This window comes from Haemaphysalis longicornis, unplaced genomic scaffold (genome assembly GCF_048455015.1).
Source record: "Haemaphysalis longicornis isolate Haplotype H1 unplaced genomic scaffold, Haemaphysalis longicornis Haplotype H1 scaffold_10, whole genome shotgun sequence".
In the NCBI taxonomy this organism is placed as follows: domain Eukaryota; kingdom Metazoa; phylum Arthropoda; class Arachnida; order Ixodida; family Ixodidae; genus Haemaphysalis; species Haemaphysalis longicornis.
Window position 1 is genome coordinate 105,955,325 of NW_027526204.1, and position 12,480 is coordinate 105,967,804.

General features: G+C 46.9%; 1 protein-coding gene across 1 annotated transcript; it reads left to right on the plus strand.

Moving 5' to 3' along the window:
* The first annotated feature begins 1,323 nt into the window (after positions 1 to 1,323).
* Positions 1,324 to 7,820, plus strand: LOC144159046 (uncharacterized). Its single transcript, XM_077690291.1, has 2 exons — positions 1,324 to 1,613; positions 5,261 to 7,820. The coding sequence occupies exon 2, from the start codon at positions 5,267 to 5,269 to the stop codon at positions 7,259 to 7,261; it is 1,995 nt and encodes a 664-aa protein (XP_077546417.1). The 5' UTR covers positions 1,324 to 1,613; positions 5,261 to 5,266; the 3' UTR covers positions 7,262 to 7,820.
* The last annotated feature ends 4,660 nt before the right edge of the window (positions 7,821 to 12,480 follow it).

The window sequence follows — 12,480 nt, forward strand, 5'->3', positions numbered from 1 at the left end:
ATGGTTTGTGCGATGGGGTGTGCATTGTTTCCTGTGTCAAAAGCCAGTAACAATTGAGCATGTGTTCATGCATCAAACTGCATCAAATAGTCGATTTTCCTTTTCTCATGCAGCTGAAACAAATAGTCGATTTTCCTTTTCTCACCAGCCTGGCAAATGGGACCGAGGCGTCCACTTCAGACACGGGCGTAATCCCTAGCGCCATCTCGTGCGCTGTTGCTGTGCAACCCAATATTCCGTGCCGAGATGGATACGAGCCCGGCGCTTCCAGTTAGATGCATGCCATTAATTAAACGCGTTGGTAGGCCTCGCCCCAGCCCTAAGCCGGCGTAAAAAATACCAAGCCATCCTCATATACGGAACGAATGCGAAGAATTGCGCTAGGAAAACGTACAGAAAAGAAAAAAAATACCATTACAAATACTGGCGAAAACCTGTGCTTTGCTGGACCTCAAACCTAGGCCGTGAACATAATGAGGTGGGTTGATCCCAACCCGATGGTAAGGATGATAACCATGACGACGGTGATAAATCTTATAATGATGACACTGATTAAACCGCCTCAGCGATACTGATGGAGCTATTCTTTGGACAAAACTGCTTCATTTTCGAGGAAAGCGTCTAGTGCAAAGGCAAAACACCATTACAAGGACGTTTCATTCAGCAGAGTCCGGAACTGGGCCAGAACACAACAAAAGCCCTCAATAACAACTGTTAGTAGGTACTTAAGTCTAAAGCTTTCGGTAAGCACTGGTTCTGTTGTCTTCTATCGTTCCACCAAGTTTGCGCTGTGCAATCATTACGAATTTTTCATTCAAAAGCTTCTGACCGACGTTACACGGCCAGATATGTCAGGGTAATGTAGGAATTTGTTTTCGTAAAGCTACTCCCCACCCGCCTTTTTCTCCAGCCGTCTGAAATTAGGCTCATTCATCAATTGATTCTTTCATTAAATAAATCAATTGCTTTATCATTCTTCACAACAGTAATTTTTATCATTGCAAACCAAATCGATTTCCTTCCATGATCATCAACGAATCTCAAAGTCGATCGTCGCTTAGTCGCTCTAAAGCCGACACATGTGGAGGTCGGACGACAAAAAATGCTCTCTGAGAGTGAAACGAGAATTACGAAGGTGCATATAAAAATTAAATGACTATCCCGTAGGCTTACCTGCGGGAGAACGCTCTAACCAACAAAAACAAATCTCTAAAAAAGCAACTCTAGCGACTTGAGCGCTACAGCAGACCAAGCGGGAGACCGACGCAGTAGCCTTCAGAGAGGACGGTCGACGTGAGTGGTCAACTATGTTTGAAACTTGCGTGAGATGGAAGACGTGACGGACAGACGCATGATAAAAAAAACGTCCGGCGCGCTTTGTCACTTCTTTCTTCGGATCTCGCAATTCTAGATAAGCGATAAAGACTACAAGAGCGCTATGCGAATCACTTTATCGCTGTCAGAGCGCGTTTAAACAGTGTGTCATCCTCTTCTGATTGTGTGTTGTGCGTATCTGCTGCCGTAGAGTCTTGGCGTATGTTCCTTCCCATCATCCAAGCTGCCGACTCTTGCCGCATGCCTCCTTGCTAAATTTGTGTGACCATACTAAAAGCGTAAGTCCACTCTTTCAGTTGTCTTTTAGGTAAACTGCTTTAAAGTGCAAACGGTAAAGGTAAAGGCAGAGACCGTCAATGCTTCGTAAGGTTGTCGAATTTTGTCGTTGTAGACGTCGAATTCAGTTCCCGTTTACGGGATCCTGACTTCTAAATACCCGAATACTGCGAGACGTTAGGGACATATTAGAGTAGATACCTAGGCGCTCCAATGTTCCGAATCCCCATAAACGGCTTTTGTGCAGTGCTGGTTGCTGAGTTTATTGATTGAGATGGGATTTTGGCTGCTCGTAGGACGTTGTGTGTGCGGGTGCGGGCGTTTATACGAATTTATACGAAACATTATTTTCACGTACGCGTCTGAACATCGGTCACTTTCGAAACAGAGCGGGGCGCCGCCCGAAATCGCGCCTGCGAAGCTGCAAGCAGGAGCAGGAGAGACAGAATAAAGTAGTGTGTCAATCATGGTGTCAGGGAGCGTGCCGGACGTCGGCCGCTGAAATCGATCCGGCAGACGGCGCTGTGCTCTGAAGCGCGGTAATAAAACGGCGCGTGGTTTGAAAGGTTCCATCTCATAGGCGACCCCTGAAGGCGGTCGTCGTAGTGCTGGTCCATCAATATTCGCTGTGCGGTAGCATCATTAAGGCAAGGGAACTTTTGATTTTGTCGCAGGATACATTAGCGACTGCGTTAGAACGGTGGTTTGGGCTTGGTGGTGCATACTGAAATTCGAAACAGCGCAAAAAGACGGGACAAGGAAACGACAACACAAGGCGCTGACTAACAACTGTTGTGTTTATTGCGCGGGTTGCGAAATATACCCAGAAAAGAAGGCGAGAAGGAACACGATAAAAAAAGGAAGCACAAAAAGAGCACGAAAAAAAAAAAGAAGTGCATTGAACATTGCACACAAAATACAAGATTGGTGCAATACCATGATTCGTGCTCTTTTTGTGCTTCCCTCTTTTTTATCGTGTTCCTTCTCGCCTTCTTTTTTGGGTATATTTCGCAACCCGTGCAATAAACCAACCAGTTGTTAGTAAACCACTGGTTTACTAGTTAGTAAGTTGTTGTGAGTAGTAGAAGTTAGTAGTCTTTTGTGCTTCCTTGTCCCGTCTTTTTGCCCTGTTTCGAATTTCAGTATTAGAGACTGTGTCCAGAGGCTCCCAGAGTGCGTCTCGTCTCGGGCAAAATTTGTGGCGGAGTGCAGCGTCAGTGGCGCGTGGATAAATTTTGGCACGCGCTCGCGTGCCCCAGCTTACCTTGCCGACGGGTGTACGTGACCGGCATTTCTTGTCAGACCCGCCCCCGCGATCTCACCTCGAGGCAGCGCTAACCCTGCATGAATACGGTAAATAAATAGCGTTATGTTCCAAACGCGGTACTCAGTTTGCCCTGACACTAATAGTCAATGTTAACCGACCATAGTAAATGCGTGGCAGATGCATTCGGGTGCACCGATGAAACGCCAGACGTCCTGCCTGACAATAACAGATAGTTTTTCGCGCTTTTTGTGGTAAAAGAGTTTTATAAATACGAAGTGGCGATGGAAGTTGTGGGAACTTTATTTCCACACATTACTGAAACTACAAAACAGCGTGCAAGTGCGAAAGTTGACGTAGTCGTCATGTTTTTAGATTGTGTGTCAGGTGAACTTGAACGTTCAATGCGCAAACTACGCGAAGGCGAAGAAAAACAGACCAGACAGTGCGCATTGTCTCGTCTTATTTCTTCGACTTCGTGTAGCTGGCGCATTGAACGTTGAAGTTTGATATACAAACTCGCCCAAACCTATACCTTCTTGTGTTTTCCAGGTGTTTACACAGATGTATTTATTCTAAAAAACACGTTTTTTTTATTGTCATGTGGCCGAGTACGGCACTGATTGTTAGACGTGCTGACCAGTGCGAAACCGGCGTCTCCAAACTACATCAATTCAGTTACAGCCCTTCATTAACGGTACACCAGGCAGGCCCTTGTTATCAGTAGTCGCCGACTTAAACAACTTAAAAAATGTTTGAGGACGATAGTCTGTTGTGATGCTTAAACGCGATTTTGGTCTCTGACCCGCCGCGGTGGCTCAGTGGCTAAGGCGTAGCGCTGCTGAGCACAAGGTCGCGGGTTGGATTCCTGGCCGCGGCGGCCGCTTTTCTGATGGAGGCGAAAAGCAAAAACGCCCGTGTGTACGAGATTTCGGCGCACGTTAAAGATCCCCAGGTGGTCGAAATTAATCCGGAGCCCTCCACTACGGCGCGCCTCATCGTCTGCGCTGCGTCGGCGCGTTAAACCCCACAATCAATCAATCAATCACTCAATCAATCAATCAATCAATCAATCAATCAATCAATCAATCAATCAATCAATCAATCAATCAATCAATCAATCAATCAATCAAGCAATCAATCAATCGATCGATTTTGGGCTCTGTCTGTATCTCCCTCGGTTTAGCCGCCCCGGCAACTGTTAATTGAACCTGTAATTATTAAGGCTTCAATTGAAAAGGGTTCAATTGCTAAGGGTGTTAATTCAAGTGTTAATCTATATAGCAAAGCAATTTCCGAACTTCTGTATGTCGAAGAATACTCTACAGTTGTCAACATTATTCACCAGAAGAAAACAGGTATCTTTAGTAGTGCATAACTCATACTAGCACTGTTTTTTAGACAAGAATGGACGAGGGCGTAAATTTTGTGAAAAAATAAATAAATAAAAGTTACACGTTAGAACGATATTTTCAGCACAACATACGAAAAGGGCTGGTGCTGTAGTCTCGATCTCATGACTCGCAACAGTAACAAAAGGTCCCGACAGATGGCGCGACGGCACTGTGAACTTGGGAACATTGAATTGAATTCAGTGAATCATTGTGGCCATCACTGGATGACCGAGGCAGTACGGGAACAGCGTTTGAGGTGGGCGGGAGAGAGAGGACCGGAAGTTACTTGAAGCAGAAGACTTCCGGCCTTAGACAACTACAACGGAGCGAGCAGACACGCGGTCAATTTCTTTTTTCCAGCGTACATACATGCGCTTGTGAAAATCAGGAAACGCTTCATTCGAAAGCAGTAGAGCATCAGTATGAAACCATGAACCTGGTGCTCTTATCGATAACGGAGAGCTTTACGGGAAAGCTAGCGCGTCAAGAATAGAGTAAGCATACGTGGAAGATTGGGACCGAGATTCACTTCTTTCTCTGCTGCGCGCCGCCTGTGAAACTGTGGAACGAAATGGATGTACACAATAACTCCACGGAGCTCGTCGTGCTACTTTGAGCTTACTGTAGCCGGACTAGGCGTGCCAATGCTTGCGCTAAGCTGTGGAGATTCGTTTCCAGATCGCACCCCGTGCACTGGAGACTCACTTCTCCGACGTTCGCATTTGTGTTTGAATGTTATGTTCCGTGGCACTGACATGATTTATGTGGCATATTGTCATGAAATAATTACTAGTCACACGACCACGCTGCAATGTAAGATTACATTTATTCTAAGTGGAAATTCATGCGTACGAGAACGCCAATGTACTAAGGTACAAGGCGTCCTTTTTTTGCTATGATTGCTAATAAAGGCTGAACCTTAAAGCAATGCGCATAATTTCTCTGGAATCAATTAACAGTTGCAAATTTTCGATTCACCTTCCTCATGCAGGCAACCATGGCCCGGAAAGAGGAAACCGCTGAGAGTCTCGAGAGCTTCGACCCGTTTGTGGACCAACTACCGGAGAAGTTTAAGACGTCAAGGGCTTCTCTTAAGAAGCAATGGCTGTGCCTGGCTGAAGAAGCGGGTTTGGACATGACGCATCTTTGTACGGATGGGGACACCGGACCTTGCTGGCTGAACGACCACATACCCGCAGTGAATACTGTCCTGGGCAAGGCTGCCTTGCAGATTTCCCTTAGTGATTCTTCAGGACTCTCCATTGCTCCTGCTTTCGGGTGTTCTTATGGTGATGAGGAAGACGAACTGTTTGCCCGCCTCGTTGCGGACTGGATTGTGGCACACCACCGCTGCCTGCGGGAACTACGTCTGACATCCCCGGGCCCCGTGTGCTTGCGGATGCCTGGAGTTCGGCGGCTGGACGTTTCTCGCGTCCCCGGAGAGATCGTCGTGAATGCGGTCAGAAATGGACCGTTACTGGAGTCCGTCAAGATTCACGCAACGGAGAATCCGACGAACATTGCCGATGACTTGGCTGCTGCGCTAAGAGGTAACGATCGCTTAAAGTGTTTCGAGCTGAGCGATAACCATTTAGAACCGGGAAGTCACAAGATGCTGCTCGAAGCAGTTGCCGGCTGCGAGAAGCTGGAGACGCTCACCATTGAGTACGACGAACTACAATCAGAGGACGTGCAAGCGCTGAGGTGTCTCTTGCAGACGAGCACACATCTCAAAGAGCTCTCGTTGACAGGAATAGACAGCGAATCGATTATGGCTGCGATTAACGACTTGGAAGGGAGCTGCTCGTTGGAGGAATTGCACATATTCGGTATAGAGAATCTCGAAGGAAGATTCTCGTTAACCTTCACTGGCGTGCTGAAGAACCTGCGCGTGCTAAGCCTCGCCTGCTGCGACGTCAAAAGGGAGTGCGCCGTCGGCATTGCGAAACACTTGGTGGGTAACACAGCTCTTAAGGAGGTGTGTCTTTCGTCCAACGATATCGGCGAAGCGGGAGCATTGGCGCTCGCCGACGCATTGAGGGAGAACAGCAGCCTGGAGATGCTGGATATTTCCAGCAACGACCTGGCATCCGGTACACTTCTCGCCTTTGCCGACGCTTTGAACGTAAACACCACGCTCAAAACGCTGCGCTTGTTGGAGGTCGACCTTTCGGATGAACAAAGCGACAAACTTTTCGAAACAGACCGTTTTAAAGGCATCTTTAAGCGGGTTCACATCGTTTGGAGACTCGGACGTATGGAGGAACTTTGCAGGATCTTGCTCGCTGATGCGCATCAGCCAATGTTATCGCTTCAGCTCGACGGTGATGTGACTCCAGCAGCTATCGATGCTCTCTTCAGCGCTCTTTCTCTTAACAAGACTGTGACCAAGCTTCACTTTTATTCGGAGGATCCCCTTATTCCCGCTTTCGGTAAGCGGCTCGCGGATTTCCTGAAGACAAACGACTCAGTCCGATGGGTCCAAACCTTGATGCATGCTCGATCAGAGGAGCTCGTTGTCGATATCCTCGAAGCCCTTAAGCACAACAGGACCGTGTCATATTATCAGGGATACACGGACCTTATCACCCCTGACATCGCTTCCACTGTCCGGGAATTACTCATAGTCAACGACGTGTTGAACGAACTTATGCTGTGCGACCACTATGCGGTCGAACCGGATATCCTAGGCGTGATTCTTGAAGGTTTGCGTAGAAACAAGACCTTGGTCAACCTACACATCGCCTGGGAACCGGAAGTCGTTGAGGGTCTACCCGAAATGTGGGAGCTCTTGCGGAGGAACCAGGCCCTGGTCACCCTCAGTGCCCGTTATGTTACCGGTGCCGCCACGGGCGCAGATGCCGTGGAAGCTTTCAAAACGGTGCATCGGAGTTATTCCCTCGTCAAGAAAGTGGCCGAGATGACGGGAAAGTCCAAGGAACTTGCCAGGAAAGATATCGCTCTTGCGCTGACTGGTATGGCGGCCTCATGAAATACCCGAGCGTTGTGTAAGAAAGAACAAATGTGTAATCGAACCAATCTGCGCGTATACTTCAGCTAACAGAGGGACCTTAATCAAACACGGCTATTTTGATAGCTATTAGTATTTGCAATAAAATGATGTTAGCAGACCTGTGCCTTGTGGTGTGAAGAATTGGAGTGGACATGAAAACATAGCAAGAACGTATATATAGGCGAAAGGAATCAACGACACCGTCTTCGACGCGTGTCACTGTGGCCTCGACCGGGCCAGTCGCCTTTGGCCGGGGCGTGTTTCCAAACGCTTCGCTGCACAGAGCACCCACGCGACATGTGTGGTGTCACTGCGAGCGCTATTCTTTTGAGCGCCTGCTACAATAAGCCCACCGTTCGGTCTGTAGCCTCGAAGTAGAGTACTGAGTACCTGCGCTGACGGCCTGGGTTCGAGCCCCAGTAGGTCTATCTGTTACTTTTTTAATTGCGTAATTTCGTTTTCTAAATCGATTTTTTTCTAAACTCAAATGTGCGCGTTGTTTTTGTCTTAATTGTGATTTTGGTATGTTTTAGGTCGCTTTAGGTTTGGGGCGCTGCCAATGACCATTATAATTCTACGTGGTCATTATCACGTCTGTTCGCGCGATGGAGAACAGTATCACGCGAATAGACGTGCCACGTGGGTGCTCTTAGCAGCGAAGCGTTTGGAAATAAGTTGCCTGGGGGGGGGGGGGGGGGGTGATGGGGGTAGTGTCACGGGAGAGGTTGACAATGCCCCATGGCGCCGTAGCCCGGCGTCGGCGGCGACGAGGAAGCGGCGGGCGTGCGACTGAGCGGACTCTTCCATGGCCGCTTGCAAATAGTGTAAATAAACCGCTTCACCCCGTCACATCGTTTGTCTTATCTTTGTCCTTTCGCCACGTAATAATATCAAGGGAGCTGTGCCTTGTGGTGTGCGCAAAAAAGTGCAATGGGCATGAAAACCTTAGCCTCAAGGCATGAGACAGGCAAGCTCTTGTGAAGCTAGCTCACGTTGGTGTCTGCACGCACTTTGGGAAGTAGAGTTTGAAAGTGGAGCTTTTATGCTTCACTGATGGTGTCTCGGCGGCCGGCAAAACGCACTACAAGAGCCTCAAGGAAAAAAAATGCTTCCCGTGATCGAAATCGAACCTACGTCCCTCGCGTTATATAGCCAATGGCGCCATTTCGGCACGCTCGAAGCAATTTGAATTTTAAAGCGAAGCTTTCTTCGCCTCACTGATGGCGCCCCTACAGGAAAGCCACCTTCCTCCCACAATGATGTTAATCGTTGGGGATGTGAAAGATGGTTGAAACGCGAAGCCTTCGCCAGGCGAAAACCAGTATGCAGCCAGTTCAAAGTCCTAAATCCAAACCGTTAGGGCCAAAACTAACTGCGCGAAAGCCACCTTACACATTGGGTTTCCGTGAAGGCATATCAAACGCAGGCGCACAGTCAACAGCTTATACCTGGCCAATCTATCGGAGCACGTACGTGCTACACTTTTCAAGGACGTCATCACCGTCAAAGTCCAAACTCAGACGACAACGAAAGAATCCCTCAGAAGATTGGACTGTCACTTTACTCGGTTTGCAGGGGAAGAAAGCTCCACGTTTCAACCATCTTTGTCGTTAGACGAATGGGCTTTGATTTTTTAACACGTTCACGGCACTGTGCGCTATAAACCCATTCGTTCGTCAAAAATCAAATGAAAGACCCTTTCTTTAGGGAAAGGTCGTTAAAATGCAAATCTGCGTCGAACATGTCAGAATGGTGTAATCGGATAATCGTCGTAGTCGTCGTGTTTATATATATATATATATATATATATATATATATATATATATATATATATATATATATATATATATATATATATATATATATATATATATATATATATATATATATATATATATATAACGCGAGAGTCCCTGCTTCGATTGCAACCACGGGAAGCGTTTTTATATTGAGAATCTTGATGAGCCTCCGCCTATCGTTGTCATTTTGTGAAACCCATTTTGTAAACGTGGTTTCCCCGTAGTACGCGATGTAGCAACATCGAACACCATCGGCAAGGGCAAGAAAGCTTCGCTTTATTCTATTTCATTAAATTAATTCATCAACGTATGTACGTGTGCGGCAAGGCAAAGCCTTTTCACGATTTCGGAGGTTGTAAATGAATACTATCCCAGGGTGGGCAGATCCTGTCCAGAGAATTCGGTTGCTTTTACGCAGAGGGCCTTCTTACTATAGCTGCACCCATCTAGCCTAACATCACTAATATCAGAAGATGTTATTCCTGTTAATTAGCCAGCACTCCGGACGACGTGGGGTGGGGGTGAAACACTATATTTTTAATTTCTTGTTGATGTGTAATTGTCAGGTTAATAGGTAGCCACACAATGAAACGCGCGGGAGACCGAATCTCAGAGATGGCGTCCTTACAGAAAATGCGCGTGTTCAGAAAAATTAAGTTGTTGCTGTTTTTCTTGTGCATGTGCGAGTGTGTGTGTGCATGTGTGTGTGTGCGTGCGAGTGTGCGTGCGTGCGTGTATGCATGCGTGAGAGTGTAATAAGTTCGGATGGGCTTGGGTTTGAAGATAAACAGTTCATCGAACGTATTTCGTAACTTAAAATTAAATTTGAAATATTATTCTTTTTAAAGCTGAGTGCAAAATGTTCCCCTCGAGATAAGAATGTATTGGCAGGAGCATTAGTTTGCGCGTTACCCTTTCACACACTTACAAAGTGGCAGTAACAAGCAAATTTAAATTTGTTAGAACACAAGTCTTGAATTTTTCATTCGTTGCGTGTAATTTATGAAACGACGAAGGAACCTTGTTTGCTGAACAAACGACAACATTTTCTATTCGTTCTCTCGGAATTGCGTACAGAGCAAAATGACCTGCATTGAAGCTGGCAATGTACGAGTTTCTTCACGAGGCGTTCAGCAGCTTTCCCTGCTCGTTTCGGGCTGCCTCGTGCCGCAAGATTCACTGTTTTAGCGCCAGCTGCCGTTTCACCGGAGGACATCACCGGTTGTAGACGTGTTGTCGCAAATGTATTCATTTATTTATACAAACTGCCAATCCCAATCCACTGAGGATTATCGCAGAGGAGCGAAACAGTGAGATACATCTGTTTGTCAGCAAGAGGAAATTGCACTGAAATATTTTACAGATCATATTGGTGTTATTTTAACCAGAGCATGCAGAATGAGAACAGCAGGCGAACATGAACACATTGGTCATGGCTTAGCAGAGTTCAACAATGAAGATTTCATAGCAAGCGTATAAAAACGGGTTATGTAAAAAAGCGGAAAAACGTCCCTACGGTAAGCTAAAAAAATTGGCTCTGGCTCAACTCAGTTATGCATGGGTGCGCGTAGCGAGAGGTACGGTTAATGTTGTTTAGCTTGTTGTTAATGTTTAGCTTGTTGTTAATGTTTAGCTTGTTGTTAATGTTTAGCTTGTTGTAATTGTTTAGCTTGTTGTTAATGTTTAGCTTGTTGTTAATTGTTTAGCTTGTTGTTAATTGTTTAGCTTGTTGTTAATGTTATTGTTCTCTGTACGGTTACGACGCTTCTCGAGGCGTGTGCCTCGTTCTTCCTCCGTCTCCTCGGCTCGCTGCCTCATCTTGGCTTCGTTCCGCCGAAGCCTGGCTTCTTTCAGTCTCTCCGATTCACTTTCCATATCTCGCGACGAATCCGATGCAACGTACGCCGGCTCCTTTTCTGTTGTTGCAACGCAGTTGCACCACCTTCTCCTCTGACGTCATGTCAGATGTTGCGGTGAGCGGTGCTGCCACCTGCGGCGGCAAGGGAATCGTTAGGTTCCCTAGCCGCGGCAGGTTCCTTAGAAATCGCTGCCAGCTAGGGAACCGCTAAGCTCATGGTCCAGCAACCGCCCACAGCGGAACGGTGACAATACGGCCATTGTAGCTCTCGCTACAAAACACACTTTGAAACACACGCACCCAACTTTCGATGGCTGTGTAAGGTATTGATGTCAAACTCGTTCTGAGCATGGCAGTATTTAAGAATACGTGGACATTCTAAATGGCAAGATGAGTTGTCTAGACGCCGTGCTAGTCGCGTTCCCTTTGGTTTTACCGGGGAAGGAAGGAAGGAATACTGGAATACGTTTTTTTCGTCCATCGGGATCAGGTGTTGGGGGTGGAGGAGGCCCACAGGGCCACCGCGACCGCCAGGGCCCGGGAGGTGGTCAGGACTTGCCCGACTCCCCCGGGTCACGCAACATCTGCTCCCAGTGGTGAGGGGCGGGGGGGGGGGGGGGTACGGGTCTGCGGGGCATTCGCAGAGGGAATGACAGTGAGTGTCGAGTGCCTACATATGTGTCTAAGGCAAAGTGGAAACTGAGGATAAGTACCAGGTTGTTCCGGGGTATGGAACGGAAAGATTGGCTCAGATGTGCCTCCGCCCTGTTGGAGTGGGAATACTTAATCACGTGTAAACAATCGCAGGGCCATTGTCCCTGGGATAACTATTCACAATGTTTTACGTGTAAGCAAGGTACCGGGGTTTCTCCACACAGCCCAATGGGAATTGTCAAGCGAGAATACTGATTTATTTACTCTCCTACTGGTAGGTTTTGCTAGGCCGCTGTGGTCGGCGAAGGCCTCCTAGGTTCCCTAGCCACCGCAGGTTCCCTAGGAATCTCTGCCAGCTAGGGAACCGCTCATCTTTGCATTTGTGTTTATTTTTGTATTTATTTCTATTTAAGTGTTCATTCATTTATTTGTCTATTTCTAAATGCTGCCGGCCAGTTAGAGGCACAAAGTTGTGAACAGTGTGGATATATAACAGGCACACACGATCCATACTTCACAGTTGTGATGTCGCATGGACCAGTTTGCACGATTTGCGTCCGCGGACGAAAGCTACCGCCCACAAACGTACAAACGAATAATCGTGGTGCTTAATTTCAATTCAATTTCAATTCAATGCAGTTTATTGTTCTATCTGACGCTACAAAACATACCCAAAAACTGTTTGGACCCATAGCCAGCGGCTAGTAAGGGGTCCAATAAAAAAATGCAAGAATTGCAGACACACATGTCAGTACACATTGTCGACAGTAAATTTAAAAACGTTAAAAGACACTCTAAACACTTGTTAGAGCACACATTTCTTGAATGAACACAATTATAAAGGCCAGTGAAATAAACAAGAGCACGTTGAATTTTTACCAGCAATA